The following is an 18,833-nucleotide window of genomic DNA, read 5'->3' on the forward strand; positions in this document are numbered from 1 at the left end:
TGCAAGCATTTTAAACAGCAAGGTTTGTGACCTCTGCAAGGATGACAAGACCATATGCAGACAAGACTTTATAATGACTTCTGTAGCAAATCAAGCACGTGTGCACACCACACCATTCCTCAACTGAGTTTGGGAAAAACGACATGTACACAATTAGAAAATCAGAAAAAAAGTACACAGTGTGCAGCAGCAAAACCCACATTCTTTAAATGCTAAAGGCTGCCAGTAAACAACATCTTGCTGGAAAAGGTCAAATCACAGTAGTATTTCTTGATGGTCCTACAGACAAACCTGATTACACATAATTTAAATGTGAAACCATCGAGGGTCTCCTATTATTTCTAAGGATGCAGGAATAGGGAAAAGAAAGTGAAATACAAGTAAGCGCTACTTTTCGTTTAAATTAAAAAATATGAATATGATGGTTTTTAAAACATTCTCTCTTACTTTCCTGCTCTTCAGAAGATGCCCATCAGAGTGAGCTTCCAAACACTTCTAGTCCTGAAGGGGTTGTTGCTATTCCTACAGTCAGTGACCACTAGGCAACTACCTGAGCTACATGGCTGCAGCTGGAGGAACTGAAAGCTTCTTGTCTAACTTTGCCTGACACAAACTGAGATTGAACATAGAGATTTTTTTTTTTGCATACTTGACTGACAGCTGTTTTCTCCTGTGAGTATATTCTGTTACACTGTGGTTTTAGAGGATGAATGCTACAGAATGCAGGAACGATCCCTGCTGCAGGGTGTGGGATTTAAGAAATGCTGGTGAGGAGACCAGCAGAGCAGCCCAAGGTGGTGAAGTTCCTTTCTCTTCATACTTTCTCTTTTTCTTAATTTGCAAGTGGCATGTATGCGCCCCATTGACTTATCTTGCATGTAGTAAGCCAGCTCTCTTCCTGAATGTGCTCTGCCACTTTATTGCTTCTGATGCTTTGTTCTGTTCCAGCTACACTCCTGAAGAACTGAAAGGAAGCTACCTACCATTCTCATAGCCTCAAAGACTACACCGGTGCGTAGGAGTTTGAAAACAGACTTGCCTTCCTAAAAATCTTATTTAAGCAATGAATAACTTAAGCAAAACTGAAAGAGGGTACTTTTATACTGAAATAAGAGGCTCAATATACACAATCTTGCACCAAAAGGTGCAAACAGAGACTGATTTGCTTGTTTTGGTATGAGTTATAGATCAGCTTTCATTTCCTTTCTAAGACTTGCAACAGGTGTCCCACATTCAGATTGGTGGAGCCTGAAAGTCAAATTTCAATCTACTTGAACTTTGACATCTGAGCAATCTCCGGCTTCTGCTTCCCTGTGCCGTCCATGACCCATTTGTATGGCTTGTACAGCACGTCATACAAAATCACCATGTAATGGCAGATGTGCACTGCCAGCGACAGCCTCGAGCTCCATCTGGGGTGGGCATATAACTGATCATGTATCGGCCTTCACTAGGAAACACTGTCTCTGAGAAAGCCAGAATCACTTAAGGTACCAAAATAATTTTAAAAATTGAAGTGGCATGCATGCAGCTGAGCAGGTCGGCTGCTGTAACCTGTCACGCTGCTTAAAAGGCAGCCTCTCTCACATAACAAGATACATGCAACCTTTCAACTTGATGGAAGATACTGAGGTGCATTTTCATCAATATTGATTTGTAACCCTGGCTCTTACTAAAGTGATATCAACCCACATACTAGCTGGCTTCAGTCCTAAAAACCACTAGAAATTCAAAGCCGAAACTATGTGATATCTCAGAAACTGTTATTCTTTTCACTTCAATATTTTTCTTGCTACTTCTAGAAGAAATGGATCCTTTGTAAGCCATAGCTACATGGTGAGTTGTAGTATTCCTATGCTTGGCCTGACTTCACACAACTGTGAGAAAGGGCAAATGTGTTCTTGGAAGTTTGACCCAGTCTAATTATATCAGCTGGCTGTTACACCAAACTTCGTCAGACCTCACCTGGTCCTGTATGTCAACATGATTAACACAAGTGAAGTATTGTGATACTTGAAGTTTAAGCCACTACTTTACTAAGGCTACTAACGTTCACAACTCTTCTTCAAAAACAACACTTGCCTTACTGGATAAAAAACACAACGCCCCAAATTTCTGTCTCTGTCCTAACTCCCCCTTCCTTCTGTCTCAGGAGGGACATATTCAGCACATCATCCGACAAGCATTTTGAATAGGTGAAGGCACAATGCTACAGTCATCAGGCGTCTGCAATTTTACATTTCAAACTCTTACAAACAGAACTGAGTGTGTTAATTCATGCAGAGTACTGAAAGTCAGTGTCTTGCTTTTCAGCTATTTGAAACAACTACAAAAATCTTGATAGTGATTTGTTTTCTTTAATTATAACATCCAAATTCATAGACAAATATGTTTAACTGCCAACATTTGAAGCACATTCGGGCCAAAATAATTAGTACACTGAGATATTTATTATGATCTTGAAAAATGGACTGTCAAAATCTGTTTCTGATAAAAAATATGAAACTTTTGTCAAGCCATTTCACCATAGACTAGAAAGTCTCCTTTTGTTTTCAAATTCAAGCTTTGCAAGCCTCAGTCAAGCTGTGGTTTATATCACAGCATTTCATAACGTTTGCTAACCATCAAGAACTTGGAATTTTCATGCTTTAAAGACATTTGTCTAAAGTTTAGCTGTTTCTAAAGTTGTTTTCAAAGGACAATATTCTAAAAGAAATGCTGAATAATTTAAACATAACAGATCATGTCACTTTGCACTTTCCAATACAAAATTAGCATAGTGTATTAGGGCTCTATTAATTTTAGATTTAATACGTACAGTCAAAGTATCTTGATTATTAGCTAGAAATACAAAAAAAAGGAATGTTGCTGAAAATTAGATAAAGATTTGTATTTTTAAATTCTTGTATCAAAGTATATAATTAGAGGGCTCAAATTATCTATTTGTGAATATGTAAACGTCTTGTGCAGATAAGTTAGGTGCCAGGCTAAGCCAATCTACAGGCTTTGTAGATTTGGATTTGAAGGTTTATTTTATTCTTTATTAGCTATAGCACTTTATGCACACTTATGACTTTCAACAAATTGTCAGCTTATCAATGTACTAGTAAGCTCACCATCTAAATTCAGACAAAGTAAGGGCCAAAAGAAGGTAAGATGAGAGGGCAATGACAATATTCCACAGTCACATGCTAAGACAAAGACAAGGTCAACTACAAAAATCCCTCTCCCGCTGCACTTCTGGTTTATGCGAGTTTTAAAAGGAAGGAGATGGTAAAAGGCAGCATGGATGAGTTCAGAAGAAGCGATCCCTATAGGGAGACAGTAAGAAAGATGTTTCAAACGCAGGCTTGGACTCTGACTTTGACAATAAAAGTCATAGCTAGAAAAAATGTTTTTTCTGTTGTGTGCAACTGCATGCATGCAAAACTATGTTGATTTGGACTGGCTGAAAAGTTTCTCACAGGAACTGTAATTGATCAGTTTGGAGAGAGGACGGAGAGAGGAGAGGGGAGGAGATGTCATAACAGTCTTCATACAAGACAAAGGCTTCCAAAAGGAGAAAGGGAATAAACTGCTCTTCACGCCTTGTAGGGATAAGAGACACAATGATGTGTTTAAACTGCAGCAAGTGAGATTCAGGTTACACAACAGGAAAAGCTTCACTATGACCAGGATAGTGAAGCACTGCAAGAAATTATGTGGGGAATTTGCAGAATCTTCATCCTTGCAGGCTGCTGAGAACGTTTGACAAATAACTCTCAAGAATGACATATGCATGGCCAGTGCCCCAATGTGTTCCCAGACCTGGTGGCCTCCTGGGCCCCTTTCTAGCATTCTTCTGTGATTCTGTGACCTCACAAGTTTGTGTAAAGCTCACAAAGTCCAAAGAAAGAAGAATCTCAAAATCCCAGAACATTTCATTTGCTGTCACCCAAAAGAACCCACTTCATTTTTTTTAACTTCAAATTACTTTTGTTTGAAATGTATTTCAATTTTATCTAAAGCTGCATTGTTAAACATACAACAAAAAAGATTTTATTTTGGGCTCAGCTCAATTCTTATAATAAAAAATGTATTACTATAAAGCTATGTTAAAGCTTTCAGCATGCCAACAGTTTTGAAAGGCTTTTCTCCAGGTTGAGAGAAACTGTTCTCCTCCTATCTTCTACTCCTAGTCCCAACTTTCATAACTGCAGGCAAACAAACCTAGCTTTCATGTAGCTCTTCTCAGAAGAAAAGCATGAGCGAAGAGAAAAAAAGAGACAAAAGCTGAAAGAAAACTACATTCCGAGGGACCCCCTGAGTAAAAGAATCAGTTGCCTGAACTGGACATAGGGCTGCAGCAGAGGATTGAGAAGAGGGCTAGTGAGAGACTGAGTAGCACTTTAGTATCCAGCAAGGAGGTTGGGCATTTGAGCAGGAGGTATTATTATTTATTTTTGAGAAAGAAGAAGGAAGGACAAAGGAAGAAGATGATGCGTAAGTGGGAAGGAAGGAATCAAAGGGAAGAAGTAGTATGGTGATGAAATGATTTTCATGGGAGACTAACAAAAAGAGAAGGAAGAAGTGGAGCACTCTATGAAGTCACAATTGCCAATGGACTGAAGGTTCAGGGGAGGGATGTGAGCTGGAATGGGGTCAGAAAGAACATTTATGATTGATAGAAATGGAGCAACCAGAAAAGGAGGTAACGAAGAAACAGAAAAGTTCTCAGCTGAGGTGAGGGTGAAAGAACCATCTTGCCACTCTGTGTGGAAGGTGATCCTGGACAGCAAGATAAATAAAAGGGTTAGTAAAAGGCAGACAAAGGGCGCAGCAGTACCAGTAACTTCTTCAAAGATGGGTCAGAAAAGATAAAGCTAGAGATGGAGGACAAGAAGAAGGAACTAGGGCTGTCACAAGAGATGCCATTCTGGGAACAATGAACTTGCTTACATCTGATGCTGTGTCAGTGTCCTCAAAGATAACTTCAGTGATGCTTGCTACCATTACATATAAAACCAGCTGCAAGCCAGCACGTAGTTCACCACCAAATGCAATGTCAGTGTCAGTATGTATTTATTTAATTTATGAACTCTGTAGAGGGAAACTTATTAATACACTCAGCTGTGGGAGTTGGCTTCTTAAGAGGAAGGAAAGGAAGAAAGCATAAGTTAATTGGAATTCTCCTCAGTCTCCAGTGCGGGATACACAATAACAGGCTATCCCAGTGCTCGTTCTCCACCAACATTAAAAGAAAACATCTGGAGAAATGCCATAAATAATAGTAAACATCTAGCTATATAACTTCAGACTTCATCCACTAAAATATTGGCCAGTGGATTTTTGGTACCAATTTCTGGGTAGTAGCTCCAGTAGTCCTAAAGAGAAATCTCATGATATATAGGGACTTTCTAAGGGGTGCATCTGTTAGCAAGGTTTTCCCAGTCCTGCCTGCAATACAAAGCAGTCTCATGTGCAGCTCTTGGGGAATATCTGGCTCTGCAGGTAAAAAGTCCTACATCTTGAGCACCTCCTGGATAGAAAAAGTAAGGCCAGCTAGCTCTGGTGTCACAGTGTGGACTTTTGTAAGGTTTGGTGAAATGCCATCATCTTATTAAACAACAGTCTAATGCAGTTCCCATACTAGAAACTGCACACAGCTTAACTGAGAAAGCATGCTGGAAGAAGAAACATACAATGTCTTCAGGTCTTTATCAAGATACAGCACTCTCCTACAGCACTCTCCTACTTACTTAACAGAGAGATACAGATAAATTAATTTTTCTTTTCTTTTCTTTTCTTTTTTTTTTTTTGGAAGGTTAAGAGACTGACAACAGTAGAAAGACTCATGACTCTTATTTCCTGTTTTGGAACTCCAAACCCATACGACTGTGTAAGCTACTACCCTCACAATTTGTGTAGCAGGAAAGCCAAGGTCTGTGAAGTAGCTGCTTGGTAGCTGCTTGGGAAAGTTCTTTTAGCTTTTATAATTCAAAGCCTCTTAGGCTCAAGCAGTGGGCATTTTACAAGGCAGATCTGCTGCTGGTAACCTTTTAGCATGAGTCATTTTCTCGGTGACCTTTTAAGCCAGCCAAAAACTGAACATCACCTGTTAACTATGTGTTTCCTATTCCGTGCTTTACTCCAGATTGTGCATGACAAAGTCTGACTGGAGACTCATTAATTTATGAAGCAAGACACCAATGAAAGCAATAGCTTAGATGTATTATTTTGTTATTATACAGCTACCTTCAAAAACCTTCTGTCAGTTTAGTCAGTCTGTTAGTCTAGTACAAAATTTCCAGACTTTATTAAGCTTCTATGAAAACAGGCTTGATGTCAAACCAAACTCCGTATTTTCTCGTAATTTCTCATTTTTCTGTGTTTCTGCTTCATGAAGAAATGCATTTGTGTCTGTTTGTAGAAAAAAGAATCTGCATGTAATTTGTCATTGTGGGGTATACAGTAGGTCAAATTTATGATTAATTTGTTACTTTTCTGTTTGCCATTTAGTGACAGCAGTAAACAGATTTAATGAGTCACAAGAATGAACAGAAGTGGACAGCCTGCAACATTCAAATATCTTCTAGGGAACAACACCATCAGAAAAGAAACAAATATTTCAGTTTCTCAAGCCAGTGAATATGTCTGCAGCAGTCTCTAAAAATCTATGCTCTGCATGTACAACATTTGCGATTCTTGTTTCTAAGGAAGTCAAACACTTGTGTTTGCTCTTTTAAGAGAATCAGCGCTCCTACAAAACTTCCAAAGAAACTGATCTCCCTAGAGAAATCACACATTAGCTAACACTCCACAGGTGACAATACAACAGCACAGAGAGAATAATATAGCTGTTAAGGGTGGCAAGAGGCTGTGCTCCTGTGTCACATCACTGTGAGCACATGTGCTGCACAGGACATGTTCATGTGAAGGGGAAAAAAAGAGAAAGAACAACCCCAAAAGGTCTTTTCAGCTCCATGTCCCACATGCCTGGTAATATTTTCACTGAAGCAACAAAAAATGTGGTCTTTGTCACATTCCCTTTTTGCTTTCCTGTTTCTACTCAGCGTATCTCTGGTTTCGGTTGTTTTTCTGATAGAAGTCATCCCTTTCCCAGCATCTGGTCATAGCACAGGATAGCAGAAGAATTGGCTCCACGGGGAACAGATAGACTGCCCTGGCCCTATGACTGTTGTGCCCAGTGCTCATCTTGAATTCAGGAGTAAAGTCTTCTAAGTCAGTTATACTAAACTGGTATAAAACCAGGGGGAGGAATAGAGGAATCAAGCCCTTTAGTTTAAAAATCCTGCTGAACACTTTGTTACATATCCAGACATGGCAGCCTGCAGTCCTGAGCTACAAAGTCTTATAATACACATATAACTCTCTCCACACTAAAAGGTTTCTGGCACTACTATCCTAAGAAAAGAGACAACTGTTCTTGGTACCAGAGAACTCAGCACAGCTAGCATCATCTGATTTAGCCAAAAATTCAGACTAGACAAGATTTCTGACTATCATGCTAAACTCAGGTTCTCAGGCTAAATGGCTCTCACCACTATTAATACTACTTCCACTTCAAAAAGAAAAAAAGAAACATTTCAGGTATCTTTACAGAATAGACTTTGAGTACACCAAAACAATCCCCCCCCCCCCCCCCCCCCCCGCCGCCCCCAATCCCCCTCACGCCCACAAAGCTCTCAGGTCATCCCATCAGAGTGATACTCAGATGAAGATAGGCAGAGAGACTGTCAGAGCTAAAAATGCCCCTAACCTTCATGTTAACTTACCTGCAAGGTAAGATTCTGACAACATCATTGGGCTTGTAGCCTTCAATACACACAGCACAGTTATCAAAGTCTGGCTCAGTTTCCTATAGCAAAGAGAACATTCATCATTTTCATTCTCTGATTTTGTCAGCTAATCTCTTCATACGAGGGGCTATGTGACAAAGTTAAAGGGTCACTGATGTATGTGGTAAATATAGTAATACACCTGAAGACAAGCAAGTCAGATTTTCAACGTGCATCCAATTGCAAGCTTGCCCAGGGAGGCATGCAGATTCAATCAGCATATTTGTACTTTCAGGACTTTCAGCATCTTTGTATAATTTTACCTCTGTCTCCCGCTGCTCCAATCCATCCATAAATTGTTTACCAGTATTCCTCCCCTGCCTGGAGGACACATACTAGCTTATAAAGCAGTCGTCGTTTCTTTTCTGCCTCTTTGTTCTGGTAGTCTGAAGGAATCCTCAGTGCACAGATCCATTTCGTAATGAGCAATTTGAAAAATTACCTTATCACCTTTCCTGATTGTTCTGACTTGCAGCTTGCTGATTGCTTTCTTTGCAGCATCTCCAAGCCGGCGCTGTAATATAAAATTTGCTCTTAAGCAACGAGTATCTCTTCATGCAGAAATCATCACCTTTTTTGTTTCTAGACTTCTTAATAATCTGAAACAACTGTACATGAAACAGGGATATGCTGCATAAATGTAAACAGATGAGGTCAGTCAGTATAACATGGGAAGCAGCATGCTTTTATTAAGAAAAAGCACACAGTAGTCTAGGTTCATTGGTAACCTACGGCTGATGAGGCAAAGCTATTATAATGCAGTTTGAGTGGAGACTACACACAAGCCTGCCATGATCCTACACTACAGCATTTTTACTGTTCTAGTGAGTAGCAATATATATGTTAACTATTTGGATGTCCTACTTCTTGCCTCTCTTTTTTTAATTACACTTGTAAAAAATACATTATTAAATGAGGCCCGGGCTGGTAAGAAGAGTGAACACCTGACTCAAGATTCCTGGTTTCTATTCTTTTATTGTTCCAGGACCAGTTCCTGATCCCCAAATTTTTAGTGCTGAAACTGAGGTATTTGACAACTGTGAAAAATATGAATCTTCCTCTCTGTTCTCCTGCAATACAGAACTTGCCTACTTTACAGGAGTAACACAAGGTATAGAAATGAGGTTAAAGCATCTGCAGTTTCTTACAGAGAAAGTGCTGTATAGTCCTGCTGTCACATCCTATCCACACATAATCATTTGTGTTTTCTTTTCTTTTCCATCTGCCTCTCCAGCGAACCATGAATTGCATACCGTGTGACATTTCTGACTGTTCTCCCATATTTCCAAGACACTGTTACTGTGCTGGCAGCATCACAGCCACACAGCCACTTAGGAGTACAGTATGCAGTAACAGCCTGATGCAAAACACCCTGTTCTCAAAAGTTAAAGCTGGAGATGCCTGCTTCTTGCAAGAGGTTGGGAGCAGTTTGGGGCAGTCCCCAGAATCAGAGCTCAGCAAAGCTACCTCTGCACCCCATGCTACTGTGCGTGTGCCTGTATCATCACTCCACGGACTTGCTGCTCACTTGTGCTGACCCAACAGTGAGGCAATCTGGAGACAGAAGCACAGGCTGGAAAGGACTTTGAATGGTCTGGTACTCCCATCCCCTACTCAAGGCCAGGTCAACTTCAGTCAGAGCTCATGGCTGTGCCCAGTCAAGTTCTGAATATCTGAATATCTCCAAGAATGGAGATTTCACAGTCTCTCTGGATAACCTGTTCCAGTCCTTCACTACTCCTATTGTGATTTTTTTTTTTTTTAATATTCAAACAGATGTAAATTTCCCTTGTTGCAATTTGTGGCCATTACCCTTGTCCTTTCTCTGTGCATTTCTGAGAAGAGTCTGAGTCTGCCTCTGAAACAGCTGAAGACTGCAGTCAGATCCCCCGCAGCCTTCTCTTTTCCTAGCTTAACAAACACAAGCTCCATCCACCAGCCCTCCTACATCATGTGCTCCTGCCCCCAGACCATGTTGATGGCCCCTCCTCTGGGCTCTCTCCAGTTTGCTAATGTCTTGTATAGGTCATGCAGTAACACCTCCTTGGAGGCATTCTTATGGTTTGCACAGCAGCTTATGAATCTCTTAGTGAATCCCAATTTTCCATCAGTAAATGACTCTTCTCTTCAACTACCCTTCCCTCTCCATCCACCACAGCTGTTACAGCCAAGTGCTGTTAGGAGGGAGATTCAGGAGCACTGGTGACTCAGAAGACATTCAAATTTTCAGGCCTGGAATAGCGACTGTGCTGGAGTTCAAAGGGTCCTTTCAGCGGGAAGGGATTCCAGCTGGAGAGGCAAGAGCTTAAAGCCAAAAATGGAAAGAAGCTGGATGTAGCCTGTAAGTTGGGACCTAATCATCATACAGACATGATTAATAAATTACCACTTTGTTCTTCTGATTCAATTAAAATAACCAAATGTAATTCAGAGAGCAAACATTAGATTGGAAAGACATAGAAGAGTGACAAAATCCATGCAATACTAAAAGCAGGCAGCAAATTCAGACCTAGCTTAAGAGGTGAAAAAGATCTTGGCTATCATATGAGGTTTACATACAAGCTTTCAACTATAACTAATTATTACATGTGAGAGAGTACCTTGTGCTTACACAACATCTTATCTGTGGTACATTTTTCTCACAATCTCCCTTGAATAAAGGGATCAGGCAAGAGTTGGAAACATTTCTTGCCAGCTATTTGTTTCTTTAATGTCAATCAAAGACAGGCTGATAACATACAGCAGGACAAGAGCCATTATGTCCTGTTTCAGGAATTCCTTGTGATTCCTTTTTATCGTTATTATTACTTAAACTAATGAAATGTCTCAGCTCTTTTTTGCACAATCTTCAAGGGGAAAGGACAAGATTAAAGACTCATGTACAACTCTGATCTGCTTGTTTTCATGTTTGCTTTCTCTTATCTATCTTAAATAGACAAGTTCATGATTTAAATAGAAATGAGAATTATTTTGTTTTTGAAAAAACAGGAATATCCTGGAGTGAAGTCATACTTTCAAAGGATTCTTCTATTTGAATGAAATCCAAGCTATCGCTAATCAATCAATGTCCCTAAAAGAGGAGAGGCATTACAATAGTTTAAGGGTTTAAAGAGAGGCTTAGAGATTGGTAATGATAAATCCCATAATCTCATTAGCAAGGCTGTGACATTCAGTATCGGACTGGAAAGAGTTAAGGGTATCAGATGCAATGGTCTTGTGGAGATGGTGATACTAGTTAAAAACAAAAGACAGTAGTATGGAAACCATCATTTGGCAGTTCCTGAGGAAGTAGATGTCAGTAGATGTGGAAGAGAAATAATCGTAAATGCTTCTGTCTTAATGGCCTTACTAAACTATCACCTCTACAGGGAAGAGGTCGCCTTGTGCAGAACAAAGCACACCACCAGGATGAGCTATCAGACACATCGCCTGTCCCACAGATCACGTTCGCGGACTCCTTCATCAAGGAATCCTTCCCAAGACTACTTTGAGGATGGTGCCTCTCTTTAATGGCCCAAAATCTCATCCAAGCCCACCAGACCTACCACCAGAGCATTGCTGGACATATACACACTGCCAGTCATGTACTAAACTAGATCCTTCCCTAGAGATTGACACAGGACACACAGGACCCTTCTCAGCCCCAGTGAGATGACTGCCTTTGGCTTCAACTATCCTGCAAAACTCATGGATCCCAGTCAGTTTCAAAATGATTTTACAGTAACTTCTTCCTACTAAGAAGTCAATGGGAAGAAACAACACACAAGAAATCTTGTCAGCTGGTCCGGAACTTAAATATCTTTCCCTCTCCATGTTCCTATCTCGTGGCTCACAGATGACAGAAAGAACTCTAGTATTACTGGTGAAATACGAAATCTGACACACTGACAGGATTAGAAAAAAACAACAAAAATCCTATGTGCTGGCTCTTACAGGGCTCAGACAGCAAGTCACATTTTGCTGAATTATTTCCAGGCTTGTTTTATAATTCTGGACTGCTTTTAATTAGTCCTAGAACCTAATGTCTCTTGATGCAAACAACTCTCAAAATATTTCACAGAGAAACTGTCTCATCTTCAGGAAGGCTACTCAGGGCACCAAGAACAAGCTGCTGAGGAAGCAGATTGCCTGTGCTTTCCTTATGCCTATTAATCCTCTTTATTTAAAAAGGGCACAATATCTGGGCAACCATGCACTTCCTGGCCATCTTATTTAGTGAAAAAAGTAGAGAACAACTTAGATTTTCAACCAAAGAGAATATTACTACCCACCTTCTACCTTCAAATGTACCACACAGTAATCTGTGCTAGAGATACTCTTAAAAATAAAATGTAGTAAAATAAAGATTGAATTCTAACCATAGTTTCCATGACCATAGGAAACTATAACCTGTGACCGCAGGTGCATAAGCCCATACTGGAAGACAGTTTTGGGCTTCACTGCAGAAATTCCCAGGAACTTTACGTCTAGACAAATTGGTGAGGGCATTCAGTGGAAAGCCTTGCAGTCCTGGCTCATCACCCATCAAAACCAGGCACCTATATGGGGTGAGCTGTGTCTCCCTTCTGGTCCATGCACCTGGATTTTGCACACTAGGACAGTGGTGGTGCTAGAAGGTGTAAGGTGTACGCCCAGGTTTTATCTTATTGGGGAATCATGGGAAATGATCCCAGTGTCAGGGTGCGACGAGGGCTGGCTGCTCCCTAAGGGACAGGGAGCTGGGAGCTGAGAGAGATAACATGGCCAGCAGGGCATGCCTCGCAGCCAGGGCCCGTCCCACAGCACCTGAGCAAGGTGAGCAGGACAGACCTGGAGTTAGTGGCCAGGTCCAACTAAGACTCCAGATCATAAGGCAATAATATCATGGTGATGGGGCAGGTCCGAGGTCAAGCTGGGAAGTCAATTTGCAGGTCAGAGTCAGGATCAGGTCCAGCGATTGCTGAGCACATCCATAGTGATGGGGCCAGGCCGAGGCCAGGCTGGGTTGTTAGCCTGTGGGTTGGGATCAGGTCTGCTGAGGGTAACTAGGGTCAGATCCAGCCACGCGATGGCTGGGCAGGGCCATGGGGATGGGACTGAGCTAAGACTGAGTGGTCAGCCCACAGGTTGGGCTCAGTAGGGCCCGTGGCCAGGCAGAGCTGTGGTGGGGCTGGAGCCTGGCACTGCTACAGTATCGCAGTGCACGGACTGACAGCCCCAGGCTGGGCTGAAATGGGGGCCTGGGGCTGGGCAGGGTAGGAGGAGACCCGGCGAGGTGGGCAGAGTCAGTAAGGCCTGTTCATGCCCACAGGGACCTGACACCCAGTCTAACTGTCTCTCTGTCTCTCTTTTTATTCAGTAATAAGCATGAAAAATTTGAGTGGATGTATATAAAGGCCTCTAGAAAAAGCTAGCCGGCTAATCGACATGAATTCACATCAGCAGGGTCCTGATGACAGGAGATTTTTCAGTCTTTCTACCTGTCTGTCTTACTAGCTGAACTCCTTGTTTCTGGAAAGGTAATTAAATTGGTTCCTTTTGGGATTACAGACTGATCGGCAACCTACCTGGTGTGTAAGAAGAGAAGTGGACCTGAAAAGGAGGGTTACCATATACAAAAGGACAAGGGAACAGAGGCAGTTAGGAGGGCTGGCAAAAGGACACCACCTTGGTCAGGAAAGGAAGACTTATTTTGCAGTGAGTCAGCTTGGAAGAAGAAGAGTGGAAGACTTAGAGAGACCTGTTAGAGTGATCAAGGAAAGATGTTCAGAAATCTTGCTTTCCTATAATATTGCAACATGCCTCCTGTTTAGAGATAAATTTGTTCCAGTCTTATTTTGCAGTCAGCCCCTCCATCCTCTTCTCTCAGCATGATGCCTAGACTACTGACTCTAAGGTTTCTTCTGCAGAGAGCCAGGCTGAACTGCTCCTGGTGGCAACCAGGTTATCAGCTAGCCCTAGGAAGGATATGCATGACAGACGTTAACAGAGGTTAAGTGTAGGTTAAGCCCTTGTTTTGAAAGTGTGGGATTTTAAACCATTTAGATGTCAAAATGAGTTTAACTAAATTCTTTTTTTAACTGAACTCTAATAAATAAGTCACAGTTTTTAGCACTTACAGAGCAAGGCAGCCAGTTCACACAGTTAGATTTTATTGCACTGCAGGGTAGGAACTGATAGCACTTTCTCTAAATTGGCCAGCTGGCTCCCTCTTCATCTGAAGCTCTGTTTATACAAACATTTCAGCTTTACCCTCAGATAATGTTTATCTGGAGTACATCAAATACAAAGGAAAGGAAACACTTCTCCTAAAGTTTGCCAGCAATGAAGGTGCTTACAACACATGCACGGCTTTCCAACAAGAAAGCACAGTACCATCATACAGACAGACTCACACGCACGTTATAATCCAAAAGCTTCTGAGCACAATGACAAAAGAACAGTGTTCTAAATTATATACCAGCAAAGTAACACAAACCATTTCTCTTGTATATATCAGAATATCCAGGATAGTAACACAGAACTTTATGATTCCATCCTTGCACTACAAGCAAATGCATCAAAGAAAAGGCAAGCAGAACTTTAGGGGAAACAGAGATAACCCTCAGAGAAAGGCAAGAGCAAGGTGAGCTCTTCTGACAGCTGCCTACATATCTACATTACTATATTCCACAGCCAGGAGTAAAAAAACTAAAGCCGATTAACACAGCTGTCCAAGCTTTGTCCATATATATCACTAACATTTTTCATAAGAAAAGAAAGAAATAATAAAGAAATTAGAAGAGCTGTCAGGCAGACGAAAGTGAAGAAAGTATATAAAGAAATTATAGTTAGCTCCATGTTATTAAGGGTTTGGCAGAAAATTAGTGATAAATAATTTCTTCTGAGGTCTGTTTTCCCACGCTTCTCAAGAACAGAACTAGTATTAAGAATAGGGTTATTAAAACCTCTGCACAGGACAATTGCTTGTACACACATTAGTCTCATTCAACCTTTGGAAAGAAAATACTGAAAAGGAAATCGGCTTGAACGCATAAACCTATCAGTTCTAAACTAGAGCATATTACTTGAAGTGAGCTCCGTTTGCTCAGTTTGACGTTTATGTATGTATATTTACACTGCTAATCTGCCTGTATAATTACTTGATTGAAAGCATGCTTACGGTACTCACACAGGTAAATTAGGTACACATGTTTGCAGCCAAGGCATCTAAAAATTATCACAGCCACTACAGTCACAGCAAATGTGCTGCCAGTGATGTGCAAATTCCAGCTAGGGGAGTTACATTCTTACTATCCAAAATCTCATGTTGTATATTTAAAAGAAAAATATATTCTTTCTGTCTGTAAATACACAGCAGCTGCTCTCTAACACTGAGGATGTCTGAATTTCATTGGTGGGTGAGGGATCCCTATAAACTAAGTACACATTATAGAGCGTGACAGTACTTTTCTCTGCAACAAAATGATTATTAAGACTCAGTTTTAACTCTTCAGGCAAGGCAACCCCTTCCCAGCCAGTAATTTATTAAGGGTAGAGAAACATCTCTGTGACTTAGGGTGCATTTTTTTTCTGCAGTAAAATGGTTATTTATCTCCTCAGATTTCATACACCGATAACATTCTCTACTGTAACATTAGAATGAAATGTAGAAGCCTCACCTTCCAAATTCTGCTGCTGCTAAGATAGTTGCATCCAGTCAAGAGAAGACTAAATTTATTATTATTATTATAAATCCAGAGGACGCCAGAACTTATGACCTACTGCAAAACTTCCCACCCTCACACAATGCTGTTGGTTGCTGTCCAGTGCTACAGGTTTCGTATCTCTTTCAGGGGTTTTGGACAAAATGTTGAAAAGAAAAGCAACGGTTTAATAATACTGGCTATCATTACAGTGCTTACATGTTCAGTGATCACTGACAAATGTACAGGTGCATCTATTCCCCTTCCAAGCCCAAGACCCTTCAGGATAAGCTTTAAAATGAAAACACTTCCTATTCTTTTTTTCTCTCTTCACTTAGGCTTCACACACATACGTTCACTTACCTCACTGTTTCGTACTCATCATTTAGATCCTATTAATTAATTATATACATTTCTATGTCACTTGGCTATATGTACCATGGGAATCTTTTTGCTAAGAAACATTGTCATCTTTTTGGTTTCTTGTGTATTTTGCACGGAGAAATAAAGCCATGATATATACACTAGATATTTATTCTTTTTTTTTTTTTTTCTGAATATCATCTACCTTGCCAGAAGTCTTGGCTTTTTATCAGATACTGGCATTTCTAGATCTCCATTCTTTTCACTCTTTCTTGTTTTTTCTTGTCACACATTCATATTTTCCCCAAACTTTACTTTAAAACTTATTTCAATCTGAATCCTATGGAAATTCTTTCAGAAACATGAATACCCACTGGAATACTGCTCACCTGATTTCTGTCTCTGGCATTTGCATAGCGGAATCGCTGAATATAATAGAAAACCAGCCACGCCAGTGAGATGATCATCAACACAATGAAGGAGATAGAGACGAACACCACGGAGGTACGGCTGACGTACTTCTGCAAGTTGCGCGTTCCAATTGTTATGTACATCATCACAGTAATATTCCTCTCCAGGAGGCTCACTATCTCTTTTCCTTTGGGTTCAGGAATCATTATTGCTACAACATCTTCTAGACCTGTCATACAGGAGGGAGAAAAGAAAACTTAAGTGAAAATGGTGACTGCCACATAGAAAATGACAAGAGGACATGGTATGGCAAAAAAGGCAAAACAGTGACCAAAAGCACTCCTTTTTTCTGTTAGTTTTCATCAAGAGGTAAGTCTGATGAATTTGTTGATGGTTTCAACTAGAACCAGTTACACAGCATGTTTCTGTACACTAATCTTGGTGAGATAAGCAAAACATGCTTCCTGGGTTGACATAAACACAGTTTTCCAGTACTATTGAGGTGTATCTAGAGGATATTGATGTAACCACTACAGAAATGCAGAGGTGCTGTAGCCAGCATCCTTCCCTCCACCAGACAGACTGTTTCTGCTCAAACAAGAAATCTGCTGCAAAGCTGGGATCTGAACTCTTCTCTCTCAGGTCTTGGAGTAGAACTGGGAATTGCACCATTCTTCCTCTTGTGAGACTTGACATCATAATGTTTCCCTGATTTTGAATAAGCCAGTCAATGAATTGCTGAAATCACTGATTTGACTAGGTCAAAAGAATTTTAGATATCTGTAGTGTTAACTTCACCTTTCTATTGATACTTTTCCATAAAGCATTAATCAATTGCATCTATTTCCCTTTTGTTTTTGTCTAATAAGAGCCCACTTTGAGCAGCCAAAATCAATCTACCTCTGCAACACTTCTGATACCTGTTTATTACCAAAGGCTAATTCAAACATTACCCTAATGGCCCAGGGAGAGTTTGCCTAGTCCCAAAGTGGCTGAGAAGGGCACTGATCATGTGCTATGCCAGTAATTTTCCTGCAGTCAATAAGATAAATGGTCTGGAGCAGTGCTTATGTTTTTCAACTGTTCACATGCCTTCCTTTGTTCTTTTTCTTTTTTTAAGAAAAATAAAAAACTTAAAATTCCTCCTAAGCAAGAAAACTAAATCAACAACTTCACACACCACCAAAAAGAACCCAAAGGGAAAAATCCCACAGAACAAAAATACTGAGATGAACTTCATCAACTCTTCTCAAAAGCTATCATTCTGACCCACTCACTTGGACAAGTGCGGATATCTAACACTATCTTTAATATGATCTGTAACCTGACACGAATGATGTAGCTTGAAAGCCTATACAAATGGGAGAGAGATTAAAAAAATTACAGTGGAAAAATATAATATATTAATTGTTTAATTATGCTGCTGTTCAACTAAATATAGCTTAGTATATATTGTGAGCAACTGTATACAATGGACACAGGCCAAATGTGACATGTTACAAACTGCGAATCATATTTAACTATCGAATTATGTAATTAATATTCATGCAATAATAAAGTAAGGATTCTTAACACTGCACTCCTTTTCACCCCACAAAAATGCCCAGTCTTCTTTGTATTTCTGTATTAAAGGAATGAGAAAGAGGGACAAAAGAACTTGTGATATCCTGCTTAAGTCTAATCTCATCCCTGTTTTTTAACACCTCATTTGCTGATCAAGCTACAGTGTAACTATATGTCATCTGCTCTTGGTGGATGCATAAGTGGTTTGAAGAGGACTGCAGCCAAACACGTGTCCCTTCTCTGTTCTTGCCTCTTTACATCGCACTGCCAGCATGTTCTGCTGCAACCTTTGACCTCCAGACTTCTAAGATACTTTGTAAAACACAAGATACTAGAGTAAATACATTGCCCTGTACATATGCTAAATACAATTGTGTTTAGAAAGGCAAGTCAGAAGACAGAGCTATTGCAAGAGGAAAACAGCGGCTTTTATTTACTCGAATACTTAATATATTCCAATTGCAAGCTAATTACCATTTTAAATGAAGCATTCTTGGAAAAAATAACCAAATTGGCAACAAATGTTAATCAGAATGACTTTTTTTTTTTAAGTTTAATTCAGTTTACTATCATTTCTCTGACATGCTATAGCGAATGTTATTTAATCAATCAAGTCACCAAGCTAAGTTTTTAATCTCAAATATGCCCAATATTGGGAAGAAAGGAAAAAAACGAGAAATTAATTTGCTCCCTTTTCCTCACCCATATAACAAAATGCCTGTGTTTTCTCAGTTGCATTATCTAATGATATATGCGGAGTACCAAAATACAGAGAAACTATACAAATAAAAGAACAGAGAGAAGTAATCAGACATCAAAGTTAAGAGTTCTATGTCCAAGTATATATTTGTTTCAACAGGCCAAAAAAGTATCTGTTAGTATGTACAGATGCCTCCCTTATGAGTTAAGTGCATATGATCCTTTCAATACACACATGCACAATGGTAACTACACTTTGTGGCGCTCTACTACCTAAGACGGTTCTTTTCTTTTT

General features: G+C 40.1%; 1 protein-coding gene across 1 annotated transcript in view; it reads right to left on the bottom strand.

The window, feature by feature from the left end:
• RNF150 (ring finger protein 150) overlaps nucleotides 1-18,833 on the bottom strand; it is a 129,981-nt gene that overhangs the window by 41,092 nt on the left and 70,056 nt on the right. The window contains exons 2-4 of the mRNA XM_026106141.2: nucleotides 16,255-16,505; nucleotides 8,281-8,352; nucleotides 7,776-7,858 (exon numbers count right to left, since the gene is read on the bottom strand). Of these exons, the coding sequence (XP_025961926.1) occupies nucleotides 7,776-7,858; nucleotides 8,281-8,352; nucleotides 16,255-16,505 (406 nt within the window). The remainder of the gene's footprint in view (nucleotides 1-7,775; nucleotides 7,859-8,280; nucleotides 8,353-16,254; nucleotides 16,506-18,833) is intronic.

The sequence above is a fragment of the Dromaius novaehollandiae genome, chromosome 4, assembly GCF_036370855.1.
Source record: "Dromaius novaehollandiae isolate bDroNov1 chromosome 4, bDroNov1.hap1, whole genome shotgun sequence".
NCBI classification, from domain to species: Eukaryota; Metazoa; Chordata; class Aves; order Casuariiformes; family Dromaiidae; genus Dromaius; species Dromaius novaehollandiae.